Source organism: Pteropus vampyrus, unplaced genomic scaffold (assembly GCF_000151845.1).
Source record: "Pteropus vampyrus isolate Shadow unplaced genomic scaffold, Pvam_2.0 Scaffold1, whole genome shotgun sequence".
In the NCBI taxonomy this organism is placed as follows: domain Eukaryota; kingdom Metazoa; phylum Chordata; class Mammalia; order Chiroptera; family Pteropodidae; genus Pteropus; species Pteropus vampyrus.
The window spans coordinates 23040145-23065557 of NW_011888782.1; the positions used below are offsets into that span (position 1 = coordinate 23040145).

Below are 25413 nucleotides of genomic sequence, written 5' to 3' on the forward strand. Positions count from 1 at the left end.
GCTGGACTGGATGATATTGTAAAGATTACTACTGTGTTGTTACTATTGTATAAAATAAAACTAAGTAGAGTAAGGCCTAAAGAATAACCTGAGTCTAAATGTGTTTGACAATTAGATTAAGCCTAACTTGATACAAGCCTACTTTTCCTGTGCTTTCAAACTCACACATGTTCTTGCAATCTTAGAATCACATGACCATCTTAAAATTTGTTCACACTTTGGTGTTTTATAGGTGTCAGAAATCTTAAAGACCCCCTCCTTCTACCAACCCCAGAAGCAACTTTAGTTCTTATGAGGGAAACCCAGTTCCTATTTATAAACTAATACAAAATTACATTGTTTTCTCATGTTCCCTCAGTAAGAGAGTTAAGTTAGTGGTTAGCTAGATGTTCCTATTTCTATCTCTTGGCTCCTATTTTCTTTAGAAAGTACCTGATGTCTTTGGCTTCTGTGATATTCTGTGAATTCTGCAATCAAAATTTCTTTGGCATCAAAAGAAGTTTATTTGCTTTGCTAATTTGTCTCAAAAGTTCTTCCTGGCTCCTAATCAGTACTTTAGTTGACTAACTTAAATTTGAAGACAATTGTTCCCTTAATAACCAGTATTTTTACAATTCACTTTTTAATGAAACTTCCTTTTACAATAGATAAATCTCATATTTTATCAGAAATGGATTTCAATAACCATCAGAATCTCTTCTATAACACATAATCTTAAAAGATTGAAACAAAACTTAGAAAATTTTCAACAGATGTACCTGACACTGTACTATGCAGCAGAGCTTCCTCATGTCATGGCACACAGAGAAAATATTTGTAAAGCACACCAGGGTAAAGTGTAGGGTATTGGAGGTCTCTATGGAGCACGTGAAAAAAATTCAATATGTATGTATATTTACTACATAATTATAATAAAAAGTAAACTGTAGAATGAGAGTAAAGCTATTAAATGTTTAATTTGAATAAAACTTCGGAACGAATATTATAAAACTTTTTAAGGAGAAATCAAGCTTACTTTCTTATCATGTGTTTGCTTTATACTAAGTGTTGAAATGACTACATGCAGTTTCTGACCAAATATTTTTAATGACATTCCCTTCAAGTTCTTTTAGTCACTGTCAGCGGGAAAATCAGCCTCACAGATGGGTCTTAGCAAATGGTAGAAGTGTATTTATTGATTTTTCTCCAATAAGCAGAAATTTTCTCACTATTAGCCAGAATTTAGATAGTTTGATTGTTTCTTTCTTTCTTGTGATGATGTGATTGGATTTCTAATGCACTTTAACTTTTTCATATCATGTATTTCCAAATAATGTGACATGTAACAGATGTTTTGCCACTTTAAAGATGTCTTCTTTAAGATTGAAGTTAGATCAGTTACCCCTTCCCCAGCTGAACTACTTCTAACCTCACATTTCCTTTGAATTCATGAGCATTGTTGTTATATTTTATTATATTTTCACACACTCTTGTAATTTTGATTAAATTCATTCTGGTGTTAAAAAATGTCAAGTAAGCCAATTTTCTGAAGACATTAAACTCTCCTCAACAACTCTGCAATAGGATCATTGACATCTTTTTAAATTTTTACTTTAGCTCCTAGACTCAGGGCGGGGGGAAAAACCTTTTATTTTGATAGGTACCTTGGTAGGAACAGACTTTCTGAACATAAAGCTGAAAAGAGACTGACAGAATCATAGGAGCTTGGATTTTACTAGTAATATCTTTTAATGTGGAATTCACATCTATAAGCAAACGTATAGACAAGAGCTCTATGTCAACAAAACTGTCTCTGACCTGCATCTCTGGTGTTCAGAACATAGAGAACAGATTTGAAGGAAAGCCTTCCCACCTTCCTGTCATCACAGCTTTCCCACCAGTACAGAAACTGCTGTGCTTGCATAATTTTATAGCTTAAAGTTATGTGTTTGAATCATGGAGAACCTTGAGAGTCAGGATAACATTGCCATACAGTGAGCAGGGGTGTCTGACTAATTAACAGCAGTATGGATGATAGATCTAGGCTCAGTGGACAGGATAGACCAGAAAATGGACAGAGACAGGGCTATCAGTTAGGGCACCGCACAATAAGTGGTGAGAGGCTGTGCCAGGGTTTAAAAAAAAAAAGAGGAAATAGAGAGGAAAGGATGAACTGGAGACACAATTCAAAGGAAATATCAAAGGGATTCAACCGATTGAAGAGAATGAATGGCCCTAGGGCTTTGATTCCAAATTACTAAGAAAATGGTGAAACTGTGTTCAGAAATGAATTTGCGAAGGGGACTTAGTTGGGAGATGGAGAATGAATTTTTGTGGAGATGTGTCCTAGAGGCAGCAGGAAATATGGGATGGGAACACAGGTGAGAGGTCAGGTATATGGACAAACAAGTGTAATCAACACAGTTTTGTGGTAGATGAAGCTGTGAGAAGATGTGAGCTCTCCCAGAAGAGCAGCAGGAAGACGTGAGCTCAGAATGCTGAAGACTCAGCTTTGGGAACATTGGGAACTCGTGCTTCGCAAGAGGAAGGAGGAAGAAGAGTTATGGTGACAGAGGAGGAGAGGAAAATAGAAAAACAAGAATACTGTATGCCATTGAAGAAATAGAAAGCCTCAAGAAGGAAAGGACAGTCATGTTTAACAGGCCACTTCCCACATCAGATTGTGTGTTCAAATCCTGCCTCTGTCACTTATCAATTTGGTGTCATTTCAAGTTTTTTCTCTCTCTTAGTTCATCATGTTAAATGCTGATAATCTACCTCATAGGGATATATTGAGGATTAAGTGAGAAAATGTACACAAAATACTTTGAGCAGTACCTGGCATAGATCAGAAGTTAACAGATGCAATTGATGACTTTTAAGGAAACAATAGAATGGTAAGAGCAGAAAATATTGCAAGAGATTTAAGAACAACACATTGAGAAAAGGCAACAGATATGGAGAACTTACTAGGGTAGGGATTCTTTGGCCGAAAATGAAAAGACATCAAGAACAATGGCTGGAAGAGGCAAAATGCAGTGAAGGCTTTGCTTAAGTTTGGTCTATACTGAGCAAGGGTTCTCATTGTTAGTGTTGTCATGGAAGCCTATTTTTTAGGGTTGGGCCATTTTTTTCACTTACATGAGGCCATTTGAGCGTTCAGAATAGAAATCAAACAATTACACAACCACAAAATCTTGTCAAAATATATATGAACAGTAAGAGTACAGCCTTTGTGGAAAATAGTACGATGGCTCCTCAAAAAATTAAAAACAGAACTACCATCTGATCTAGCTATCCCACAACTGAGTATACACTCAAAGAATTGAAAGCGGGAACTCAAACAGATATTTGCACAGCATTATTCACAATAGCCAAAAGATAGAAACAACCCAAATGTTCAGCAACAGATGAACGTATAAACAAAATGTGATATATGCACACAATGGGATCTTATTCAGCCTTAAAAAGAAAGGAAATTCTGACACATGCTGCAGCATAGATGAACCTCAAGGTCACTACGCTAAGTGAAATAAGCCCAATACAAAAGGACAAATATTGTATGATTCCATTTATGTAAGCTACCTAAAGTAGTCAAATGCATAGAGACTGAAAACAGAATGGTGATTACCGGGAACTCAAGGGAGAAGGAAATAGAGAGTTAGCGTTTAATGGGTAGTTTCAGTTTGAGAAAATGAAAACATTCTAAAGATGTTTGGTGGTGATGATTACATAACAATGTGAATGTATTTAATGCCACCGAAGTACTATACTTAAAAATGGTTAAAATGGTAAACTTTATGTTATGTATATTTTACCACAAGTAAAAAATATGTATGTGTGTATATATATATATCTCTCTCTGTATAAAAATATGTATCTAGAGAGAGAGAGAGAGGGACAATATGAGCAAAATAAAGCAATGCCCTTTGCAAAATAAAATGGATTGAAAAATTATGAGAGACGATCAACTTGTAATGGAACTTTGAAAAATATGAAACATTTTATACATACAAAATAAAATACACAATGTAAATATAGACATAAAAATAAAGAAAAATCTAGGCAGCCACCATCCAGATTAAAACACGAACCGTCACTAATAGTATTGGGAACCTTGCTGCATCTCCCTGATGACATCCTTCTCCGCCCCTGATACAGGATAACTGCTATTCCGAATGTGTGTTTACCATCCTTTGCTCTTTATTATAGTATTATGGCATATATATGTAACTCTAAACAATATATTGCCTTTCCACCCAGCATCATGAGGTTCACCTATGGTGATATTTGTAGCATGCTCACTGAGAACCGCACTATCTTCTCAATGAATTGAAGTTTTCATTGTTATGTAGTAACCTTCTTAATTCCTAATAATGCATCTTGCTTTAAAGTCTCTTTTGTCTGATAGTAACATGTCTATATCAATTTTCTTTTGGTTATTGTTTGCCTATTTATCCATATGTACTTTTAGCTTCAATCTTTGTGTTTTTATGTCTTTTAGATGTACTTAAGGCTGGATTTTTAAATAATCCACTCTGATAATTTCTATATTTTAACTGACACATTTGAGACTGTTTCTTTTTATTTTGATTACTGATATACATGGACTCTTTCCCATCATGTTATTTATCCACTTTTCTTATGCTTTCCCTTCTCCTTTCTTACCTTCTTTTGGTTGGATCAAGTTGTTTTGCTGCTGCTATTTTTAATTCCTTTTTTCTTCTCTACTAGTTTGGTAGTGATATTACTTTTATAGTAATTATCTTTGAAATTTTACTATGCATACTTGCATATCTGACTTTTTACGAAGTCTGAAATTGATACTCCTCTTCCTCCAAATAAAAGAACATAAAAGATAAAGGAATACCACTAACCTGAGGCCACTTTAATTTTTTGTTTTGAGATTTTCCAACCAGCCTGGTGGTATCAATTTAAAACTTAAACCTGGTTCGCGGCTACAAACTCATAAAAGACAATCACAGTTTCCAACAAGAAACAACAATGGAGATAGATTTCTGTGCCCCTTCCCCCTGCCAGTAGGCAGATATTTTGAGTCCCACCCTTTCACACTAAGGGTGAGTGAACATTGGAGGGTCTCAAGTTTCAGGGGTGTGGGGGAGGGCTAGTGGTGTGTAAGAGAGTCTCTCAGTTCAGCTGTTTACTTTTTGTGGGCCCAAGACCTGCTCTGCCCGTAACTTGCCTGGCCATTTGTCTAAAAGGTTCATGTTCCCAGCATCTCCACTTGCCCCTAATTTCATTTACTTATGATTCTGGTTTCTGCTTTACTTACTTCATTTGGCACTTGAGAGTTTTCCTCTATCTTTCAGCTTAAGGCTATTTGAAAGGTATAGTTTGCTGGAGTTTGTCTAACATCTAGGTGTTTTGAAGAAAGAGGGCTTTTCAGAATATCTAGACTCTTTCTCTACTAAAAGCAAACAGAATCTTTTAATCTGTTATTTGTATGTAGAGTTGTATACAATCTTTGGATTTTCATATTTTGTTTCAACTTGTTCCTGAAATTTTTGAGTGAAGTGTACAAGTTTTCTCTTTTACAAAGTAGTTAAGTACATACAGATGTAAAGAGAGGTGTTCATCAAATGGCTGTTTAATGATTATTTTTATTTGGAGATTACCTAATATCATAATAGAGGATTCAGAGTAAATTTGGCTACAACTCTTATTCTGCCAATAAGAGTTGATGTGACATGAAAGATGTTCATGATATGCTGTTGAGTAAATAAGATGTTTTGTATGACATCATTCTTTTTTGTACAAGTATATATTTATATTGAAAAAATTCTGGAAGTAGACACCCAATATTTTTGCATGGCATCATAAGAGGATAACTTTGCTTGCTTTTTGTTGATCACTACTTTTTAATGAACAAGTATTACGTGTGTTTTTATGTAAAGGGCAGAATTATTTACAACAACAAAAAGGGATTAGTAAACCACTTACTAACCTCTGGGTTGTGTAGCAATAGAATGCATCTGTCTTTTGGGGTTGTGAACTCCCCAATATTGAAGATGTCAAAGATTTTCTATTTCTTTACTATGTTTTTCCTCTGCCAATAGGTCATCCAATCAATGCCTCAGACGGATAAGCAAATATGCATTCCCCCGGAGCTGCCGGAATTGCTGAAGCAATTTACCAAAGCCGCCATTCGGACACAGCCGCCGGATCTCATCCATTGGGCTGCAGAGTACGTGCTCCTTTCTCACCTCCAGTCCCTGGTTCCCATTGCAGGTGGAAGGTGGAGGTGGAGGAGGGAAGGTCTTGGTGGAGGTGGAGGAGGGAAGGTCTTGGGAAACTAAAGGTTGTCATGGCAGCATCCTAGGAGTTGGGACTGATTAGCATAATATTTGTGATGTTCAGCTCTCAGATTGATTTGGTGCTTTAAAATCCACACACAAATCCATCAAATTGGGCAAGGATGAGATGCCCTTCCTTACGGGAAGCAGACTGAGCAATAGGACACCAGGGCAATAAGAGGAGTGTCCTGGAGTAATCAGCAAGAGTTAGATTGTCATATCACACGAGCACACGCACACAGCACCCTGTCCCTGCAAGTCCCGCCCCTGTTCCAGAAGAGTTCAGAATCCTCTTGGGGTTTAGCGGGCCCTTCTCTGGTGTAAACCCGGGAGTCCTCGGATCTCACCACTAGGTGGCAGCAGTGCACCTAAGGGAGTGGGGCTACGAGCGGGCGGGATGGATCGCGTGGGACCGGTGCAAGCTGGTTCACTGCTTTCAAAAGGCACCTTCCTCCACTGCTTGCCCCAATCGGAGACATTTTGTATCTTGTTTTTTGGGAAACTGTTATTCTCTTTCGTGTTTCTTTCAACCGACTTGTTCCCTCAACAACAAGATGTCCACACAGTGCACACTACATTCCGGAGAAAGGAGGCAAAACAGAGCTTCGAGGGCAGTAGAAGCACCTGGTCTGGCTGAAAACAGTGTGCCTCTAACACAGTCGCCCTTTGTCAGGAGAGACTACCCAGGGGCTGCTCAGTGGAAGGTGCTTACACAAAAACTGCTGGCCAGGATTGAAACAGTTTTATATAGAAAGCCTCTCAATTTTGAAATTGCTTCTTAGACGAAGCTACTGCTTGAAACTGGGAAAACTGTGGCTTGGGGCAGGAGTTGGGAGTTAAGCGGACCATTTTCAGGCTATTTTTACTGTTTGATGACCTCCTTAGTAGCATTTCAGTGGGAAAGGGGAATAAGAGAGGCCATTGAGTGGAGCTGCTGGATTGGTAGAAGGGAGCATAGCATGTCCTCAGCATGAGGTTGAGTAGGTGTATTGAGCAGGTGGTGGGAAGGTGGTAAAATCTTGAGAAGGCATACAATAGAATCTAAGAGGAGCCTTCCAGGGGCTCGGATCCAGTGTGCTCATGCTCCTAGGTTGGACGATGAACCTTTTTCGAATGGAAGGGAAATAAGCCAGCGGTGCTCATAAAAAGAGACATGAATGGAGTTGTCTTACTAGTAACGAGGCTTGTTTAGCTTTCCATTCTGAATTTTATATATTACCTCAAAGATTGAACTTCATTGTCAGAAGACAAATTTCTTTTGGCATCTGAGACTGATTTTGTTTTATACCATACAGTAGTTTAAAACCCCATTTTATTGTTCTTGTGCTGCTGTTTTATAGCAAGAAAAATGATATTTCTTGGTATCGTCCCTGACATTTATGTAAGAAAACATTCCACTGTTGTAGCCTGCTTGCTCCCATATTGTATCGTTTGCTATAAATTTTTTAGATATCCATGAATGATCAGTTTGCAGTTCAACTACAGTGAAAAAAGGAGAGGACCTAAGAGCACTCTCCATCTATTCAGACACAAAAAGCTCTTCACAGATGGTTTTATGTAACTTACAAACCTGCAGCATTTTAGAGCAAAAAACTCCGCAAAGTCTTTCCAAGACAGAATATAAATGTAATTCATCACAAGCAAGAATGTCCCTGCATATGTGCTGTCAATGAAGAAACTTTTTCTTGTAGGTATTTTGGGGCTATGTCCCAAGGAGAGATTCCTCCAGTGAGAGAGCGTTCTGAGCGAGTTGCTTTGTCCACCTGGGCAGAACTTACACCTGAGCTGTTGAAGATCCTGCATTCTAGGGTAAGGGCCATACTTCAGTGTCAAGTGGGAATGCGGAGACAACGTTGAGGCCGGGTGCGTACAGACAGAAGCCCACCATCCCCTCCTCAAGTCAGCTGGCCACTCAGCATCGTCCTAAAGTGCATTAAGCCATGCACTGAAAGTAACTCTTCCCTGGGGGAAATAGGAATGATACTGAAGTGGGCAGTAAGTTAAGTTATCAGCAGGGTCATCCCAGATGTCCCTGAAGCTGGTAGAATGTCCAGGGGCCCCATGCGATGCTAATCCCTTCTTTCCGGAAAGTGCAGGTCCACATCTCTTAACAGTATCCCTTTCCTGATCAAGACCATAAGATGAAGACAATCACAGTTTGGGAGGGGCGTGTCATCATTCCCCAGTTATCCCAGGTGTGGACATAGCCTAACTTTCAGAGAAAACCCTGCCTCTCTTTACAGCCACATTATTCTGGGAGCTGCCTGCTGAATGGATGAGGAAGTGTGGTTTAGTGCCACTGTACCCTGCCTTAGGATCCAGGACAGAGTGGTGTGAAGGGAGTCAGGATTGATTTAGCCAACTGTCAGAGGTTTAGCATTTCTCTAGGATCAGAGGGCCAGAGAAGGTGTATTAGGTTTCACCGGGGTATCTACACCCTTATCACATTATTGGCCAAAAAGCGGCCATTCATTCCCTTCTCCTCTCAACCACCCGGCAACTTGTGCGGTGGACAAGGCGCAGTCTGAGGTGCCTGGAACCGAACCACATGTGGCATACAGACCACAGACCCCATGTTATTCCTGGGAAACATGTGTGCATGTGTGGGTGCATGTGTGGGTGCATGTGTGGTCCAGTGCAAAAAAATTCAGTGGACTCTAGAGGCAAGAGACAACATCTAGTTTTAGTTTCACCACTAATTTTAGTCTCAGACAGTCTTTTGCCCTTGGTTTCATTTTCCAGCTGCACTATCTGTCTTACAGGGACAACCAGGAATGAAACAGCAGATAATAAAAACATCAGAAAGAAATTAAAATATAAATGTACATGTTCCCCATAATTGGGACAGCTGAAGTTAAAATGATTAAATCATATATCAGATTGTTGTTTACTGGCTATTTCTATACCCTTGCAAAGAGAAGTGCCAATCAGAGTCCCCTTTCTCCCTCAATACCCCCATCCGTTGCTGTGTGCTGCAAGAATACAGGGCCTTGCCTGGGCAGGTGTTTCTCAGGGCATGCTCTCCTCCTGTCCCTCATTCTCTGTCTTGTATCTGTCTCTTGTCCTGCAGGTTGGTGGCAGACTGATCATCCATGTTGATGAGCTGGCCCAGATGTGGAAGGTGCTGAGTCTACCAACAGATCTGTTTAATAGTGTGATGAATGTGGGCCGCTTCACGGAGGAGATTGAGTGGCTGAAGTTTTTAGCCCTTGCTTGCAGCTCTCTTGGTGTCGTAAGTTCACTTTAATGCTTTTTGTCCTTAAGAGAAAGTTTCTCTCTGGGCCTGGAAGGATAGTGTATCTATACACACAGTCAACTCCCCAGGGCTGATGATTAGCTTGCCTCTTCTTTATACTCTTTCTCCTGTCTGAATTAGGTCATTTCTCCACTCATCGGCCAAAAGTAGAGGTTAGGAGGAAAGAGAGGAGAAATCTGTCATTAGGCTCTGGGGAGAGGTTGACTTAAATGTGGCTTTTGGTTTATTTATGAATTTTAATCATTGCACCTAGATTTATTTCCATCACCACTTCACTCCCTCCATTCATATTCCTAAAGATAATCAAGATCCAGTTGTAGAATAAGATTCACTTGAGTGCCAGACACCTAGAAGATATACCAATAAGACACTTTTAGAAGAGGTGCAGCATTATAAAAAGATATTTGAGAAGCATAATTGGATAAAAAAATCAGAGACAAGAGAGCAGGAAGGGAGAGATGAGGCTATTTCCAGACTTACAGTTATGACATCATTATGGATACAGGGTCCTAATACAAATTAATGCCTTCTCCAAATTTGACTTGGTTTACAATCAGAAAAGCCATTTTCTTGTTTTAAAGAAAAAGGTATTGCAACCAGTTTATGTGTGTGTGTGTGTGTGTGTGTGTGTATTTAAAAGCGTTAGGTATCATACGTGACTCACTCTTGTTAAACACTGTTATAATAACTTAAATAAAATTAATCAGAAACATGGTTTTTTTAAAAGTCTTGAAATACATACAAGTTTAAAAGTTAATGAGAAAATTATTGCCTCTGCCAAAACCAAATGGCATGAGAAGGTAGTTTGAATCATTTGGTTTATCTAAACACGATCTTGTTCTTTCATCTCAAATAGGCTTGAAATGCATATTTGACATTTTAGCTTCTGGGAAAAAGTACCAGAAATATTGTAGTCCAACTTTCCCTCTGGGTTTTCCCTGCAATTTTCATCATAATCATTTCTTTAGAGAGGAGAGGAGAGGCCATTCCGTGGGCTTTTTTGTCTTCGTTGTTTTTTATAGCAACTTTATATAGTGAATAAATTACTCTCCTCCAAAGAGGAGAGAAAAATTCAGCAGGGGCAGGTGAGTAGATATTCTGTGGAAATATCCCCAAGAATTGGGGGAAAATCACAGAAGAAAAAAATAAAAACTTGACACGTTTTATCAAAGAGTCACGAATTTATTCACACCACATTCAGGGATGTTAGGGGTGATCTACCCAACTCACAAAGGGTAGAGTCAGAAAATAAATAGATTCAATTTAATCCAAGAATTTTCACCAGATACAATAACTAAAACAGCTTTAAGGTAAATCGTCCAATCTCTCAGGTTTCTCTTCATTGCTCCTCTCTTTAAGATGGCAGTTGAGTGTATAAAGAAAGCAGTGACTTTAGGACCTCAGAGCAGTCAGGTGAAGCGTTTCCCAAGTCTCTCGGTCTTCTCTGGCACCTCCGATCTGCATGGAAATAAATATTTGTCTTTCAGTCGCTAACTGGAACTTAAGTCTTTGGTTTTTCCTCTCTCACAGCACAGAAGTCTCCACTGGCTCACCTGTGTTCCTGTGGTGCTCAGGGCATCCTTTAGTCTCTTCTAAGTTGCCCTCATCCGTTGCCTGGCCTCAGTGTTCTACTTCACAGCCCCTCACCACCTCGTGAGATGTCTGAGTCTCTCCTGTCCAAGTATCTCACAATAACCAAGAGTGACTTTGGAAAGCCAAATTCCAACACTCCCTCTGCTTAGCTCATTATGTAGCGGCTACGTTTTCTTTGATATGGCTGCCTCTCAAATTGGAGAGGGGAAACCATAAGGTGAATTGTATCTTTCTATCTCCTCGCTAAAGCGAGGAGGTTGAATTAGATGTTCCATGAGATTCTTTTATCTCTCGCATTCTGTGATTCTTTTCTCCCTCCTCTGCTTCCACTGAGACACTCTCAGGCCCGGCTCTGGATAACAGTGGACCCCCAATTCTGAGAGATCTTGAGGTATCTGAATTTGCCTCTCATTATTTCGATGTCAAAGAATACTTAGAGGTGAAGTCAGCCTGAAGGTCTAGTCTGTAAATAAAGGGTGCCCTGTGAATCCAGGAAACAATACCATTATACCCACTTGTTTCATATTGGACTATTGCTGGGAGCTTAAATGTGGGGGTGGTCAGGGTATCCCCAGCTGGAGGAGGATTTGCATTCTAATTAATCCATACATCCTTAGAGACAAGCCCAGAAATTCCTCCTTTCTTTGCCAACTCACCAGTCAGCCATCATCTCTGTTCCATTTAGAAAATCCAGTTCCTTCTGTATAGAAGAGTCTAATGGCAGGAATTTTAGGTAGCAGGTGTATTTACCCCAGTCTTGAGCTCTGAGTCTACCCATGTGATTCAAATGCCATAGCATGCAGACCTGCATTCCTCTTCCTTTTCAGCTTTCTCTTTTTCTAGGATAGCTTACACAACCTCCTGTTCCACTGAGACCAATTACGTAAAAGAAATCATGTAATCGTGTTCATTGGAAGGAATGATGTATTTTATCAGCAAATAATTCACTTTCTGAGTCTTTCATCTCTAAGTTTGAAAATGTGGCTCATAAGATGCTTAAAGGTTATCTCTTATAAGGGGATTCCTATCTGACCAAAAAATCTTACGCGACAGAATACAGATTTCTGTTTACATTAGATTTATTTAAGTTTACCAAAAAACTCCAGACCAGCAAGTTTTTTCATCCATTCATCCATTTAGTAAATCTTTTAAACTATTCTAAAATCTTATGAGAGCAATAGAATTTGAAGGTTTGTTGTTTGAAGCATCGATGAAAGGAGTTTGGGATAGAAAGCATCTATATTCGTTTGCTAGGGCTCCATAACAAGTACTACAGACTGGGTGGCTTAAACGAGAGAAATTTATCTTCTCACAGTTCTAGAGGCTGGAAATCTGAGATCAAGATATGTCTGAGACAAGTCTCATTTGGCTTGTAAATGGCCATCATCTCCTTCCTTCTTCACATGCTTGTCCCTCTGTGCATGCATCTGTCTAGTCGCTCCTGCTCGCTCTCGCTCTCTCCCTTCTCCTCTTCCCTTCTCCCCTCTTTGCCTCCCTCCCTTGCTCTCCTTCTTGCTCTCTATCTCCTCTATCTCTCCATCCCCCCTCTCTGTCTTCTAATCACCTCTTCTTATAAGGACACCGGACCTATTAGATTAAGGACCACTCTAATGACTTAATTTTAGCTTAGTTACCTCTTTAAAGGCCCTGTCTTCAAATATAGTCACATTCTGAAATACTAGGAGGTGTGGGGCTTCAACGTATGAACTTTGGGCAGACACAGTTCAGCCCTATAACAGCACTCCAATTTGGGTAAGACTGTAGGAAGAAGAGAACAGAACAGAGGCAATAGGAGAATAGAGGTTTTTTATTTTTTAAGAGAAGCAGAGAAAATGAGCTATGGACGGAAATTATGACGTTCAGTGAACATGTGCTTGCAAATCTACCTAAAACCATTGGCATACTGACCTCATCTCACATACTTGCCCTCCCATTCTCACTGACAGCCTCTTACCCAGTTTCCTGTATGCCCAGCCTCCGAACCTCCCTCACAGAAGTGGCCGGCGCACTGCCTCATACACGGCTTCACAACACTTAGCAGGAGAGGGCTCCCAAGGGCAGGAGACAGGAATTAAAAGTGGCTTGCTGCAAACCTAACATTTCTTTGCCATCCATGGCTTATCATTTTAAAATTCAAGTATATTGAAGATTCAATTTCATAAAACAGCAACATTTGTAAATGTAAAGAAACAAAATTTAAATATTAAATCAATTAAAATGAACAATTAATTAATTAATACAATAAATGTGTAAATTACCTGCCATCAGGTAAAACTGTCACTCCAGGAAGATGGGCCAAGTTTATTCAGCATCCTCATATATACCTCCTGACATACAGACTTACATTCCTGGGTAACACACATCACAGTTAAAGAAGCACCGTGTGGATATCCATTACACTTGGGGAGGAAGGGGGCAGAAGAGCAAATAGCAACTGCAAGGGAAGAACAATGCTGGCCAGTTTTAGCAGCTGCTTGTTCATTCACCCAGTTCACCACTCAGGACTAATTTTTCCCTGATCCCTGGAAAGTATGTAAGGAGAATCTGCACATGTTTTAGTAAACTATCAAGATATATGCTGACCTATCTTTGCTAATCCAGACCTAAATAATCCTTTGAATCATTTCTTTTCTTTATTCCATCATTTCAAAACCTATCCTTTATTCCAAGGATAGGTTTATTTAAAGACAAAGTAAGTAAAACCTCAGTTCTGAACATAATATTTTAATGTTCAAGTTTCATTGTAAGGAGTGTTTGCTTCTGTAGCAACCCTTCCATTAAACCTTCTGGCATTCATTTATTAATTTTTCCCAGAAACTACAAGGTTATTATTATGTCATATAAAGTACTGGGTGGTTCTGATTAGATGGATCCACGTTTTAGAAGAACTGGTTTTTATCATGATGTTCAGTGTCACTTTTCCTGCATCTGGGACTCTCATCTTCCCAAGGAAAGTGCCCTTCTCCCACCCCCTTTCCACTCCTGTGGCACTGCTCCAAGTAGCTCACTGGAATATGTAAGCTAAACTAATCACCTCATCCCTTTGAAGATAAGATTGGAGAACTATAAGAATATAGAATGCAAATCAAATTCTCTTTTAGTAAGGCTATTCTGATAAAAGTAATAAATATCTTAAAGTATTCAGCAGTTTATAAACTTAATTCTTTGAGAGTAACCCTCCAACACAGAAAAGAAAGGAATATAAAAAAGAGACACCCAGTAGATCAATATATATTTTTTTAATTAAATGACATTTAGGTCTAAAAATTCACTTTCAATAAAATATCATCCCAACTTCATTTTATGAGAGTAAAACTTTTCTTTGTAGTATCTAAACTGATCTTAGGAATCTAGTCTGGAATAGTGACTTTATCTTCATTCAATTTTATGACTTTATAGACTATTTCCAAAACTCTTAAGATAGTGTGTGAAGTTTTATCATCTGACCATGATGGTGGACCTCCCAGGATCCCTTTTAGCACCTTCCAGTTTCTCTACACATACATTGCTGAAGTGGACGGGGAGATCTCTGCATCGCACGTCAGCCGAATGCTAAGCTACATTGAACAGGAAATGTAAGTAAACTTTTACCAACTGGAGGGGAAAGAATATAGGGAAAATAAATCTAGCAGATCAAGATAATATAGTGAGGTTACTGTTACACTGCTCTAGGAACAGAAATATTGTGAAGAAAAAGATAAGAATCTGAAAGAGAAAGGATGGAGGAAGAATGGTATAAGACAACTGATTCTTAGAGTGCTGCTGAGACCAGCAGCGCAGCATCACCTGGGAACTCTTAGAAATGCATATTCTAAGGCTACACAGTGAACGTACCCAGTCAGTTGGAAACTCCAGGGCTGGGACCCAGGTATCTGTGTCTTAGCAAGCCGTCCAGGTGACTCTGGCTCATGGTCAGGTTTGACCAGTGGGTACCAGTGGAGGAGGAAGAGCAGGCAGTCAGGAGTTAAGAGAAAAAGAGGGTGATGAGGGTAGGAGCCATAGCAGAGTTCCTTTAGAGTGCGAGTCCTTTATTTTCTTTCTTAAGATTGTTAAAAGAATTAACCCCAGATATATATTTTTTCCCAAACAGAATTGGTCCTGATGGTTTAATCAAGGTGAATGACTTTACCCAAAACCCTAGGGTTCGGCTGGAGTAAAAGCACAATTTTGGCAATTTTAAAGGAAGATACAGAGATGATTGTGCTTCAGAATGACTGAATCCCACACACCATCCAATGTCCATTTTCTTGTACAACTGGAACATGCTAATAAACAATTAAGCAAACATGAAATCGAAAATGTGTAGAATTAAGATGTAAACGTATTGGAACAAAACACATTAGCAGAAGATTAGAATTCTTCCCACACAGACAGTGAGTAAAAGTGGCTGAGGAAGCATGGATAGAAAAATGCATCTCGAGTCAAAACCAGATTGGCAGATTTTCAAAGGTAGAATGTTAACCATATACAGTTTTGATGTTTTTGATTATTAGGCATAGCTTAGATGAGTATCTTTTACATGGTTAATCCACGTTTTTACCAGTTTATTTCTCCATTTTTTTAGTATGATGCTAATCATTCATTTATTCATTTACTCACCGACTTTTACTGAGGTGGGCTATATACCAGGGTTAAGATTGCCAGATAAAATAAAGGACACCTGGTTAAATGTGAATTTTGAATAAACAATACTTTCTTAGTTTTTTTCCTCCAAACTCGGCAACCCTAGGAAGGAACTGTGCTGTGTTCTGGGCATATACAAATAAATAGTATCTGAATTCTGCCCTCAAGGAGATCACAGTCAAACACTAAGACATAAACTTCAATCACTTTAATGCAGGCAGCCCCAAGAAGTACTCATAAAGTGTTTCAGAGATCAGTATTAAAGTCAAAAGATTTGTCTGACATCATATATAGATGTTTGGGACCCTCTCGGGAAAATCCCCTGAATGAGTTTAAGACCTCTGACAAGGTTATAGAAAGATTTTTCTTTCTCCCAGGAGGCAGATGAGATTACCAGGCTGTGTGGCTGTTGTTCTTAAGACAAGGTGTGCCACAGTTGCTGGATCCCTTCTATCTGTAATACTATTCCCTCCTAAAAGTGGTTTTTGTATGAAAATCATGTTAGCTTGCTTTTTCTAATGTACATATATCTCTTTACTGAATTGGGGAGAAATTTGTCTTAGTGTCTAAATAAGTAAAAGATCGCGATGGCACATCACCATAGGCATTTGATTTTGACTTAGAATGAAACAATAAAGAGCTGAAACATATCCTATCCCCATAGTCATTTGGCTTCACCTGCAGGGGCGTGGCAACAACTAATCCTCCTGCCAAAGCAACCTATCATTTGCATCCACTCTGGGACCCTAAGCTATTTGAAAAGGCTGAGGCACTACAGGTGAAACCTGGCACTGTATTTCATAAGGGCAGATTCTTCACTAAGTTCTCATCTGTCATTGGCCGATGGCTGCTTCTAGGGGTATTAAGTTTTTGGTATTTCTGGTTTGCCCAGCTCATGACCTGAACTTGCTCCTTTTGCTCCAAACAAAAAAAAAAAGCTCTCAGGTAGGAAGGCATATGGAATGTGCACCACCAACATCTGCTACAATGCCTTACAGAGATTTTCAGAAATCATTTAATTTGCCTCGGTCTCTCAGTTTCTCTTTGATACGACTTTGCCTGGAAGTAAGGAGTGAAGGGGAGCAGAGGTAACAGCCCCAATTTGAAAGATCTTAAGACAACAAAGTTCATAAACATAATAAAAGCAATAAGGTCCTTCGTACATTTGAGAAAACAGACTGAAATTAGAAACTCACCCTCAGTAGCCCTGAGCATAATCCCTCAAGGATGAGGCTGTTGAAATCCCAGCCATCAAAGTGAATATTGCACACAGATATGAAGTCATTGATGGTACTGTAGCCATCAGTTAATACTAAGCACAGTTGGCAATACCACTGTGGCACTACTGCCAATTGTTCATTTCTAAACCACCACTTGGTGTCCGTCATTTTCCTCCTCTCCTGCTCTGGCTCACTGTGGCAATGTTTCCTCTAAGTTGCTGATATTGCTAAGTCCAAGATGCTCATCTCAGATCCAGCCTCTATAATAGCACATCTGCCAAAAAAAAACCCTGCTTTAGCAGTTACCCCAATGGGAGAAAAGAGCTTTTCCTTCAACTTGCTCTATGCCGTATTAAGAATATTAATTAATGAATAATATCATATTAATGATAATAGCCAACATTTATTAAGGACTTACTGTATGCAAACAAGCCACTGTGCACAATGTATGTTTGACATACATTCTGAAATATTTTTTTACAATCTGACCTGACAAAGTCAGTACTATTATCCCCATTTTATAGATGAAGTAACAGTCTTAGAGAAATTAAGTTGTTCACTGTCACTGGTAAGAAGGAATTTGAATCCAGGTCTATCTGACTCCAAACTTATACTGCTTTGTATGCTCAATGCCTATTGTAGTATGGCGTTTTCCCACAGAAGCAGCCTCTGAGACAAGGATTTAAGTGCAAACATTTTACTATCTGGGAGGCAATCCCAGGAACAGTGGAAAGGGAGTAGGAAAAGTAAGACAGTGTTAGGAAGAAAGCCAACAGAGGGTATATTATCAAGCAAGTTGTCCTTGGAGTCCGATCCTGCTGGAGCACTTTGGGAGACAGTGTAGAAAGTCCCTCCTAATTATCCCAACCTGAGGGATGAAGGAACTCGACATCCATCATTGGCTAAGGGAAGATTCCTCACTGAGTTGTCATCTGTTATTGGCTGATGGCTGCTTCTAGGGGCATTAACTTTTTGGCATTTCTAGCTTGCCCAGCTCACGACCTGAACTTGCTCCTTTTGCTCCAGGGGAAAAAAACAACAACAAAAAAACTCGGGTAGGAAGGCATTGGTGTTCACTATAAACAGCCTTTGAAGGCATATAGATGGGGCACCACCACCATCTGCTTACAGTGCCTTACAGAGATTTTCATAAATCAAATTTTTAGCATTTTAATCACTACTGTTTCTCTACTCAGGTCAGGCACAAGTCCACAGAGGCTGCAGGGCAGTAAGTGACTGACATTGTACTGTATTAAAATCACACCTGATCCTCAGATCTGGCCTATTGTCCCAAACCAACTGTTTCTTCCTTGTGATGAGATCATTCTGAAGGGGCTCTCTTAGTCTCTCCTGCCAATAGACCCTTGTCAGACCAAGCCCACTGGCCTTCCTATTATGACCAGAAATACTTGAATCCTAGCATGACTCTGGTTAAGCTGTCAAACTGAGAACCCTGTAACATATGGTTTGTATTTCTCCTTTATGAAGAAAAACATTCAGGAAGCAATAAAATTAGGATTTTATCAAGAAAAAGAAGTGGGCTTTCTGTTTCCTAAATTGAGCTATTTTGATTAAAGAAGACTGCAGATACATTTAAAGTTTCAGTGGGAAATGCAAAGACTATGGCTCCATTCCATTTTCTCTGTGCTCCATGCCCTCTCTCTGATGCTCTTCAGTCAGACACCTCACTATCACTAGTTAACTGACAACTTCCAAGATCACCAGGGCAACAGAAGGAGCTGGACACTTGACTGTGGAAAGCTGGTTTTGAATTATTTAAGAATAGGATTCTTAAACCTGAAATTCTGGAAGAGGATCCTGAATGCTTCTGATAACATTATATATATAGATACACACACACACACATAAATACGTTTCGGAAATGTGCATATTAGCATTTTTTCTGAGGAAAAAGTGCAAAGCTTTTAGCAAATTCTCAAAATTGTATATGATTTCAAAAGGTTTAAGAACCGTTAGATTAGAAATAATTCCAGAAGATACCAAATGGCCTAAGGAGAAGCAATATAGCAGTCTTAGATCTTTCCAAGCAGAATCGAGCTCATACTCCCTCCCTACATTTATTATCCCATCCATAGCCTCTTGTTTTTTGAATCTTGTATTCTGGCTATAAGTCTCAACAGTGTCTTTAGTTTAGATTTTCATATACTTTTCAATTTTGGTTGTTTCTTATAAACTGGAATATGGTTAAATATAAAGAGACTTTTACACTTCAGAGGTGAGCCAATTGGAGAAGCCATTGGTCCATTGCACTAAATTATAAAACACTGCCTAGACCAAGCAGAGCCATTAACTATTATTATGCTAGGGGGACCTAAACTTCCACATCAGGCTCAAAGGGATGAGCCCTGGATAATCCTGAGTCTCGGAGCATTCAAGTGCCTATCAGCTTCAATGCACCAAAGAAGTCCAAATACTGGTTGGTTCATTTATTTACTCAGCAATTTAAAAATTCCTACTATGTGCAAGGCATTTCATTAGGTATTGGAATATTATACTGAATAAGATATGGTCCCTGCTTTCATAGAGACTAAATTCTACTTGGGAAGGCAGACATTAAATAACTAATAACACAAATGAAAAGTAGTGTTATAACATCCTAGTATGGGGCATACAATCTAGTTGGAATGGAATAGAGAGGTAGAAGGAAAGGCTTTCTTGAAGCAGTAACCTGAGCATGAACTCAGAAGCCTGTGACTTCAGTTACCACAGATGACTGAGAAATGTGTATCTGTAGCCCATACCTCTCCAACAAGCTCCAGACTCAAATATCCACTTAATAGCATCTCTTGGGTGACTCCAAGGCACTCCTAATTAATAAGCTCCCGAATTAGTTCCTAGTTTACTTTTTTTTCATAATAAAATATTGGAGGAAGTGAGTTCATAAACTTCCCTACTAAATATGGATCTCTCACATCACCTATCCAAATGAAAAAACTTAGAAATCAAAGTCAGTGTAAATATCTCCCCCTTGCCTCACTTCCCAAATCTGTCACCAAGTCTTGTCTGATTCACCTCCTTTGCAGAAGCACATCTCTCCTCTTCATCTTCCCTCACCCAACCCTTCACTCCCAGCTACCAACATATTTCCTCTGGACAATATGGTGGCTTTCTACGAGTCTGATTATGATAGGAAACAGAAGAAACCCTCAACTGAGATTTTAAAGATAATTTAAAAGTTCACAGAGATGTGGATGAGGAAACCAATAAGGAGAGTTGAGGCACTCAGAGACTAGCAAACCAGTCTTTCATGATTAAAAACAAAAACAAAAACAAAAACAAAAAAAACCACTCAGCAAACTAGGAATAAAAGGAAACTACTTCAACATAATAAAAGCCATATGTGAAAACCTCACAGTGAACATAATACTCAATGGTGAAAGACTGAAAGCTTTTCCTCAAAGATCAGGAACAAGGCAAGGATGTCCATTTTTGCCAATTCTATTTGACATAGTACTGGAAGTTCTAGCCAGGCCAATTAAGCAAGAAAAAGGAACAAAAGGCATTCAGACTGGAAAGGAAGAAGTAAAATTATCTTTGTTCACAGATTATATGATCTTATATGTAGAAAATCCTAAAGATTCCTCCAAAAACCTGTTAGAACTAATCAATGAATTCAACAAAGTAGCAGGATACAAAGTCAACATAAAACCATTAGTTGTGTTTCTACACAACTAACAATGAACAATCTGAAAAAGAAATTAAAACAATTCCATTTAAATATCATCAAAAAGAATAAAATACTTAGGAATAAACCAGGAGGTGAAAGACTTGTACAATGAAAACTTCAAAACAATGATAAAAGGAATGGGAAAAAAATGCAAACACATCCCATGTTCATGGATTGCAATACTTAATATTAAGATATTAATGCTATTCAAAGTGATTTACAGTTCAATCCCCATCACAATATCAGTGATGGCCTTTTCAGATATTGAAAAACTCATCCTGAAATTCATATGGAACTTCGAGGAACTCTAAATAGGCAAAGGAATCTTGAAAGTGAACAACAAAGCTGGAGGATTCACACTTCCTGATTTCAAACTTAGTGCAAAGCTACCATAATAAAAACAGTGTGGTACTGGCATAAAGGCATACATATAGACCAATGGAATAGAGAGCCCAGAAATAAACCCTTACATATATGGTCAAATTATTTTATGAGAAGAGTGCCAAGACCATTAAATAGGGAAAGGATAGTCTGGGAAAATGGATATCCACATACAAAAGAATGAAGATAAACGCTTACCTAACACCAGATACAAAAATTAACTAAAAATGGATCAAAGACCCAAATGTAAGACTTGAAACTATAGAAATCTTAGAAGGAAAACAGAGCAAAAGCTTCATGACATTAAATTTACCAATTATTACTTGGATATGACACCAAAGACACAGGCAACAAATGACATAATGGACAAATTGGAAATTTCGTGAAAATAAAAATCTTTTGTACATCAAAAGGGCTATATCAACAGAATAAAAGGGCAACCCACAGAATGGGAGAAATTATTTACAAATCATTAATCTGACACAAGATTAATATCCAGAATATGTAGAGAACTTCTAAAATATCAAAAATAAAATTACAAACAACCCAATTTAAAAAATGGAAAAAGGAGTTGAATAGATATTTCTCCAAAGAAGATAAACAAATGGTCAATAAGTACATGAAAAGATGCTCAACATCACTAAGCATCAGGGAAATGCAAATAAATCAAAATTACAATAATATACCACCTCACATTCATTATGATGGCGACTGTTTTTTAAAAAATGACAAGTGCTGGCGAGGATGTGGAAAAATTGGAACCCTTAGTACTGTTGGTGGGAATGTAAACTGGTACAGCCATTGTGGAAGAGTATGGTGGTTCCTCAAAAAATTAAAAATAGAATTACCACATGATTCAGCAATTCTGGGCATATAATCAAAAGAATTAAAAGCAGGTCTGGGAGGGATATTGGTACATCCATGTTCACAGCAGCAATATTCGCAATAACTAAAATGTAGAAGCAACCCACATATAAATCAAGAGATAAATGGATAAAGAAAATGTGGTAAAAACATACAATGGAATATTACTTAGCTTTAAAAAAGAAGGACATTTTGACTCATGCTGCAATATGGATGAACCTTGAAGAGAAGCAAAACAAACCAGTTGCAAAAGAATAAATATTTCCACGAGGTACTTAGAGTAGTCAAAATCATAGAGACAGAAACTAGAATGGTGTTTACCAGGCACTGGGGAAAGGGTGGAATGGGAGTTATTGTCTAATTGGTATAGAGTTTCAGTTTTACAAGATGAAAATAGTTCTGGAGATGGATGGGGGTGATGATTGCACAATATTACAAATGTATTTAATGTCACTGAATCATTCTTAAAATTGGTTAAGGTAGTAAATTTTATGTTCTGTGTATTTAATCACAATAAAAAAGTTGGGGAAAAAACGCAGACAGAACAAAACAAAACAAAAACCTCAGACAAACAAAAAAAAGAATTGGGAACATAAAATTCCAAACTGTAGAGAACTGGAATACCAGGCAGTCATTTTTTAATTGTAAATTAATGGAAACAATGTTGATATTAACAGAAACCATTCATGTAACAGTAAATGTATCATATTGTATTGTATATAAATATATTTATATATGTATACACAGTTGGAAAAAATCTAAAAGGGAATGCACCAAACTGTTAAGAGTGGTATTCCCTGGATAGTGGGATTATATGAGTGATTACTGTTTCTTGCTCATCTATAATTTCTAAAATAAGCACGTGCTAATTAAGAAAAATCAATACCAGTTTTTAAAAATCAAGTCAACTAAAAAATCTAATCACGGGTGCTTATATTAAACACATATTACAGGAGCGAGTTGAAGAAGGGAGATGGTTCAGTCTAATTCAAAACTAAATTTATTAAATACGTAGTTTCGCAAATAATTCAGTGTGCAATATATTGCACACTGACATATTTTAGTGGACATATTTTAGTTTCTAGGTTTTTGTTTTAATTGTAATTGAGACTTTCAAAGGGTAGCTCTTTTTCTGGTTTAGAAAAATGGAATCAATTGGGTTAATTTCGCCCCCTACTAGTTCTAAAACATTAACCCAGCTGAATGCCTTAAAAACCTGACTAATTCCCATTAAAATTCGTGCAGCATGCCGTGGTCAGAATACCGTGTCATTCTTTAACAGTAATTACCTAGACTGGAGAGAAAACAACTATGTATGGAAGTAAAACCAAGATCCCAACTAATGAGTATCATTCTGAGATCAAGGGCTGCAGTGAATAATTTTGAAATTTCCGTTAGAATTATGCAGAGATAGCGAGGATTTTAATTGACTATCATGAAAAAAATCATTGAAAATGGCACACAAGACATCGAACAAAAAAAGTAAAGAGCCCAAACCCAAGAGCCCAGCGCAATTCTCTCTGAAGCCTATCCTCCATCTACCCGCAACCTTTCCCCTGGCCCTGTCGGGTGCTTGTCGCCACTTCCCCTAGCTGATGCAGGGCAGCGATCTTCCACCAAGCGCTCTCCCCTCGGGATCACAAACTCTGCTCTTCCAGGTGTTCAGGAACTCGGCTACTCTCAGCCCAGAGCCGAGACTCCTCGCCTCGCCCCTCCCGGCCGGCCCCGCCCCTCCCGGCCGGCCCCGCCCCGTCCCACCTGGGCCCCACCCCGTTCAGTCCCGTCCCACCTGAGCCCTCTCCCGCCCCGCTCCGCTCGCGTTCAGCGTCCTTCCCTACCCTCCCGCTGGGTGTCAATAGCAGGGAGCGGGGCGGGGTCTATTGCGCAAGCCCAGTGCGCCGGGCTGGGAGAAGGGTAGAGGCCTCAGCGGCGCGCTCGGGACTATGAAGCCGCTGCATTCGGCGGGCTCCCTCCCGGAAGCGGAAGCCTGGGGGGCGGGCCAAGGGGAGGTCCGGAGTCCACGGCGGTTAATTCCTTTTACCGTCCGGCTTGGCTTTCCCCGGTCTTGGCTTTTCTGAGGCTGCGAGAGATGGTCAGGTCCGGATCTCGACCAGGCCAGGTGAGGGCCGCGGACCGGAGGCGTCCATTCTGGGGGTGGAGAGGGACTGAAGGGATTCTCGGGTGGTAGAAGTGCAAAACTCTGAAAAAAATACCAACAAAAACATTGCGGCCGCATTCAAAATGCTGGGAAAGGAGAGTGTGTGTGTGGAGTGTGAATGTGAGGGGGGACATCTCATCTTAACATCTTGACACAGCCGCACTGTGCATAGATGTACATTCTATTTTAATCATTGTAGTCCTGTAGCGGACCCGGGTTCGAGTTCAGCCTCTGCTGTTGGGTGCCGTGACTTAACCTCTTTACGTGTTGTTGCAGCAAATCCAGGTTTTCGGCTCTTCCAGCAAGTGCCGCTGTTAGCTGATCTTCTGTCATGATTGCTGGTATTTTACTACTAGTAAAAAAAAAAGTCTGGTTAGTGTCCCTGCCTTTAGCCTTACCCCTCTCAAATGCACGCCCTTCGTTGTAACTAGTTATTCTCTTTTATGCTTAAAATCTGACACTGAAACACTTCTTTTTCAAGATAAAAATCTCAATTCTTTGGCCTTGTCAACACAGCCATTTTAAAAATCCCGGCCAGTGCATGATTTACCAGCCTCCACCCCCATTCCAATATTAATCTCCACTGTTCACTTATTCTGCAGTATTCTAGATGCCCCGGGCCCTCTCGTGCTTCTATGGCTTTGCGATTTTTGTTACACCTAGAATGCCCCCTTTTATCACTGACACCTTCACTTCCCATCTCTTGGCCTTCAGTTCAAGGGCCACTTCTGGAAAGTTTGCCTAGCACTTTCACATCCCCATTGTTTGCGTGCCCCTTGGTGCCCTTTTGTGCCCTGTACTAACCTTTATCAAATCACATATTTTAGGGTAGAGAAGTTGCTAATCTATCTGCCTCCTTTACTACACACTTTATCTCTGCATCTTCAGGCCTGGGATAGCACCTGGCATACAGTCGATTTTCGGATAATGAATCAACTCTTTCTAACACAGACCCACTACTCAGTGATCTTACTCTTCTTTTAATGTATCCACCACCACCCCCTTTTTTGGTCCTCCTTCATTTATTAACTCACCTGTAATGCTACCTTCCTCCATTAAAGTGAATCTTACCCTTTTTTCAAGTCCTGGCTCAAGAGGACATGAGTACTTCTAGACTAGCTCCACCCTTACAGATTTTTTCTCTTATATTGAATGAACTCAATATGTGCAGTCAGCAAGAGGGGAAAACATGGTTTTTGTAGTCATCGTCACTTACAGATTTAAATTCCAATTCTGTCACTACTATGGTAGTGATAGTAAGCAAAGTACTTTTTACTTCTCTGAGCCTCCTTTCTCTTATCTATAAAATAGGTATAAAATTTTGCCTCAAAGAATTG

At 39.3% G+C, this 25413-nt stretch overlaps 2 protein-coding genes and 1 long non-coding RNA gene across 4 annotated transcripts in view; 2 read left to right on the forward strand and 1 right to left on the reverse strand.

Moving 5' to 3' along the window:
- The first annotated feature begins 6068 nt into the window (after window positions 1-6068).
- ROPN1 (rhophilin associated tail protein 1) lies at window positions 6069-16464 on the forward strand. The gene is made up of 5 exons (XM_011368768.2): window positions 6069-6184; window positions 7985-8102; window positions 9364-9525; window positions 14542-14717; window positions 15233-16464. Exons 1-5 carry the CDS (start codon window positions 6069-6071, stop codon window positions 15297-15299), a joined length of 639 nt encoding a protein of 212 aa, XP_011367070.1. The 3' UTR covers window positions 15300-16464.
- Window positions 10729-23898, reverse strand: LOC105297776. Of its 2 annotated transcripts, none has more exons than XR_896383.2 (3): window positions 23757-23898; window positions 13401-13576; window positions 10729-11007 (listed from the first exon to the last, which is right to left on the reverse strand). It is a non-coding gene; the product is annotated as an uncharacterized LOC105297776 (long non-coding RNA). The 2 variants fall into 2 exon arrangements; XR_896381.2 differs by having other exon boundaries at window positions 23708-23893.
- Window positions 23899-23913: 15 nt separating this feature from the next.
- The window catches only part of CCDC14 (coiled-coil domain containing 14), a 42481-nt gene continuing 40981 nt past the window's right edge, over window positions 23914-25413 (forward strand). The window contains exon 1 of the mRNA XM_011368972.2: window positions 23914-24037. Coding sequence (XP_011367274.1) covers window positions 24008-24037 — 30 coding nt within the window. The 5' untranslated portion in view covers window positions 23914-24007. The remainder of the gene's footprint in view (window positions 24038-25413) is intronic.

Coding starts and splice junctions, on each gene's coding strand:
- ROPN1 (XM_011368768.2), top strand. CDS start 6,069: ATGCCTCAGACGGATAAGCAAATATGCATTCCCCCGGAGCTGCCGGAA. Junction 6,185..7,984: donor CTCATCCATTGGGCTGCAGA/GTACGTGCTCCT, acceptor TTTTTCTTGTAG/GTATTTTGGGGCTATGTCCC. Junction 9,526..14,541: donor CTTGCAGCTCTCTTGGTGTC/GTAAGTTCACTT, acceptor ATGACTTTATAG/ACTATTTCCAAAACTCTTAA.